Source organism: Gekko japonicus, unplaced genomic scaffold (assembly GCF_001447785.1).
Source record: "Gekko japonicus isolate JY-2015 unplaced genomic scaffold, Gekko_japonicus_V1.1 scaffold168, whole genome shotgun sequence".
Classification (NCBI taxonomy): domain Eukaryota; kingdom Metazoa; phylum Chordata; class Lepidosauria; order Squamata; family Gekkonidae; genus Gekko; species Gekko japonicus.
The window spans coordinates 410193-412659 of NW_015167535.1; the positions used below are offsets into that span (position 1 = coordinate 410193).

Here is a 2467-nt window from a genome sequence, read left to right on the forward strand (position 1 = left end):
ATGAACACAAGCTCCTGGTGTTAGCTGCTGACGCTTCACCTTTTGGAGTAGGCGCAGTTTTAAGCCATCTGATGCCTGATGGGAGCGAAGCGCCTATCGCTTTTTATTCTAGATCACTATCTGCGGCAGAGCGGAACTATGCCCAGATAGACAAGGAGGGTCTGGCGTTGGTAGCGGCTGTCAAAAAGTTCCATGATTTTATTTTTGGCAGACGATTTTTGCTGGTCACTGACCACAAGCCGCTACTGGGGATTTTTGCGCCCGATAAGCAATTGCCAAACATCATGTCCCCACGCATGCTTAGATGGGCGATATTTTTGCAGGCTTATGATTTTGACTTAGAGCACCGGCCTGGGAAAGCGATTGGGCATGCGGATGCCCTCAGCCGGTGCCCGGTGCCGGACATTGGCGCAGACCCTGCCCCCGCCTGTGAGGTCTTGGCAATTGAGGAGCTTCCTCGACCCCCGGTATCATCCAGGGACATTGCAGCACACACGGCCAAGGATAGCGTGCTGTCCCGAGTATTAAACTGGGTTTGGAGGGGGTGGCCGGTTGGAAGCGTTGAACCGGAGTTCGGCCCTTACAAAAGCCGTCAAAATGAACTATCCATTTCTAAGGGCTGTGTATTATGGGGGAACAGGGTGGTGGTTCCTGACAAACTCAGGACGAGAGTGTTAGAGTCGCTGCACGAGGGTCACCCCGGTATGGTACACACCAAAGCGTTGGCCAGAGGGTATGTCTGGTGGCCGGGGCTGGACAAAGAGATCGAAGAATGGGTACGAGGGTGTCCCAAATGCCAGCAAGTCAGACCCGATCCCCCACAAGCTACACCCCAAGGCTGGGAGTCATCTGGTAAACCCTGGGCCAGATTGCATATAGATTTTGCTGGCCCTCTCCAAGGGCAAATGTTCCTAATTGTGGTGGACGCTATGTCCAAATGGCTGGAGGTCGTGCATATGAAATCGACCACATCACTTGCTGTGATCCATGCGCTCCGCCGACTTTTTGCCACCCACGGGTTGCCTGACGTCATCGTCAGTGACAACGGGCCTCAATTTGTGTCTGAGGAATTTAGGCTCTTCCTCACGAGTAATGGCATACGCCAAATGACTTCGGCCCCTTTCCATCCGGCATCTAATGGCCAAGCCGAACGGATGGTCAGGACGGCCAAAGAGGCCCTGGGTAAAATGGACGAAGGGGACTGGAGCCAGAGGCTGGGCTCCTTTCTTTTGCTGCAGCACACCACCCCCTGTAGTGCTACAGGCCGTAGTCCGGCCGAATTGTTAATGGGGCGGAGACTCACGACCCGTTTGAACCGAATGCACCCAGACCTCACTGAAGAGCAATCCGAGCGTACCACGGCGCAACCGAAGGTGCGCATGTTTGAAAAAGGGGACAAGGTTTTCGCACGAAATTATGCAAACGGGCACTTATGGCTTCCTGGGGTTATATCCGACTCTGTGGGTACTCGAATGTATGTGGTGCAGTTAGCTGACGGTCGAATATGGCGGCGCCACATAGATCAGTTAAGGAGACGTTGGGCTAGGGACAGCGCTGACTCTCCGACGGCTGAATCCCCTGATGTCGAGTGGACACCCCCAGAGCAGGCGGTGAGTACCGAAAGGCCCGGTACTGTCCCCGAGTCAGGGCAGAACCCTGTGTGCGGGGCTGAAATCCCAGTCGAGTCTGTGCCTGATCCAGGCTGTAGTGAACCCCACTCTGACCCACAACCTTGTCTGCCCATGGAGCCTGCACCGCTCCGCAGGTCCCAGCGTTCGCGGCAAATGCCGACTTATCTGAAGGACTATGAGTGTAAATACTGTTGGAATAACTGATGTACAAAGGTTGATTGCATGTTTGTAAATAATAAAACAATTGGGATGATGGCTTAACTTAGGGGGGAGGAATTGTAATGTATTGAAATGATTACATGAATCACCTCATAGGACTCCCATGTTAAGCTTCGAGCCAGACCAGGGCTCCTCTGAGCGAACTTCCTATTGGTCGCTTCGTAACAGCGACCAATCAGAACGATACCATTCCCTAGGAGGGAAAGACTCCCATTGGTCTTTATTCTAGCAATCTCATTGGTTGTTATTTGTAAATAGGCGTGGCTACATTAGCCCGGTTATGTTTAAAAGGAGCATAAGCTCCCACTGTTTTCTGTTCTGGTTTCTTACTGAGTTAGTGCTTGTTCGTTACTTCAAATAAAGCTGAATCACTTGCTGAATCACTCTACGAGTCCTTTGTTAGCGCGATCTAACAGGTGGAAAGAAAGCAAAAAGATAGGGAGAGAGGGGAGGGAGAGAGAGAGAAAGGAAGGAAAGAAGGGAGGGAGGGAGGGAGGGGAGAGGTGGAAAGAAAGCAAATAAATGGGGAGAGAGAAGTGGAAGACAGACAGAAAGGAAGAAAGGAAAGTCAGGCTGCAGGGGAAACATCCTGGAGTGTGGGGGGGAGCAGCTCTCCT

At 52.2% G+C, this 2467-nt stretch overlaps 1 protein-coding gene across 1 annotated transcript; it reads left to right on the forward strand.

Annotated features, from left to right (window-relative positions):
• Nucleotides 1–485: 485 nt before the first annotated feature.
• On the forward strand, nucleotides 486–1337 carry LOC107112371 (uncharacterized protein K02A2.6-like; the record flags this gene model as incomplete). Its single annotated transcript, XM_015413495.1, has 2 exons — nucleotides 486–1189; nucleotides 1292–1337. Coding segments are annotated over 2 exons (750 nt in total), but the record flags the coding sequence as incomplete, so codon positions are not given.
• Nucleotides 1338–2467: the final 1130 nt, after the last annotated feature.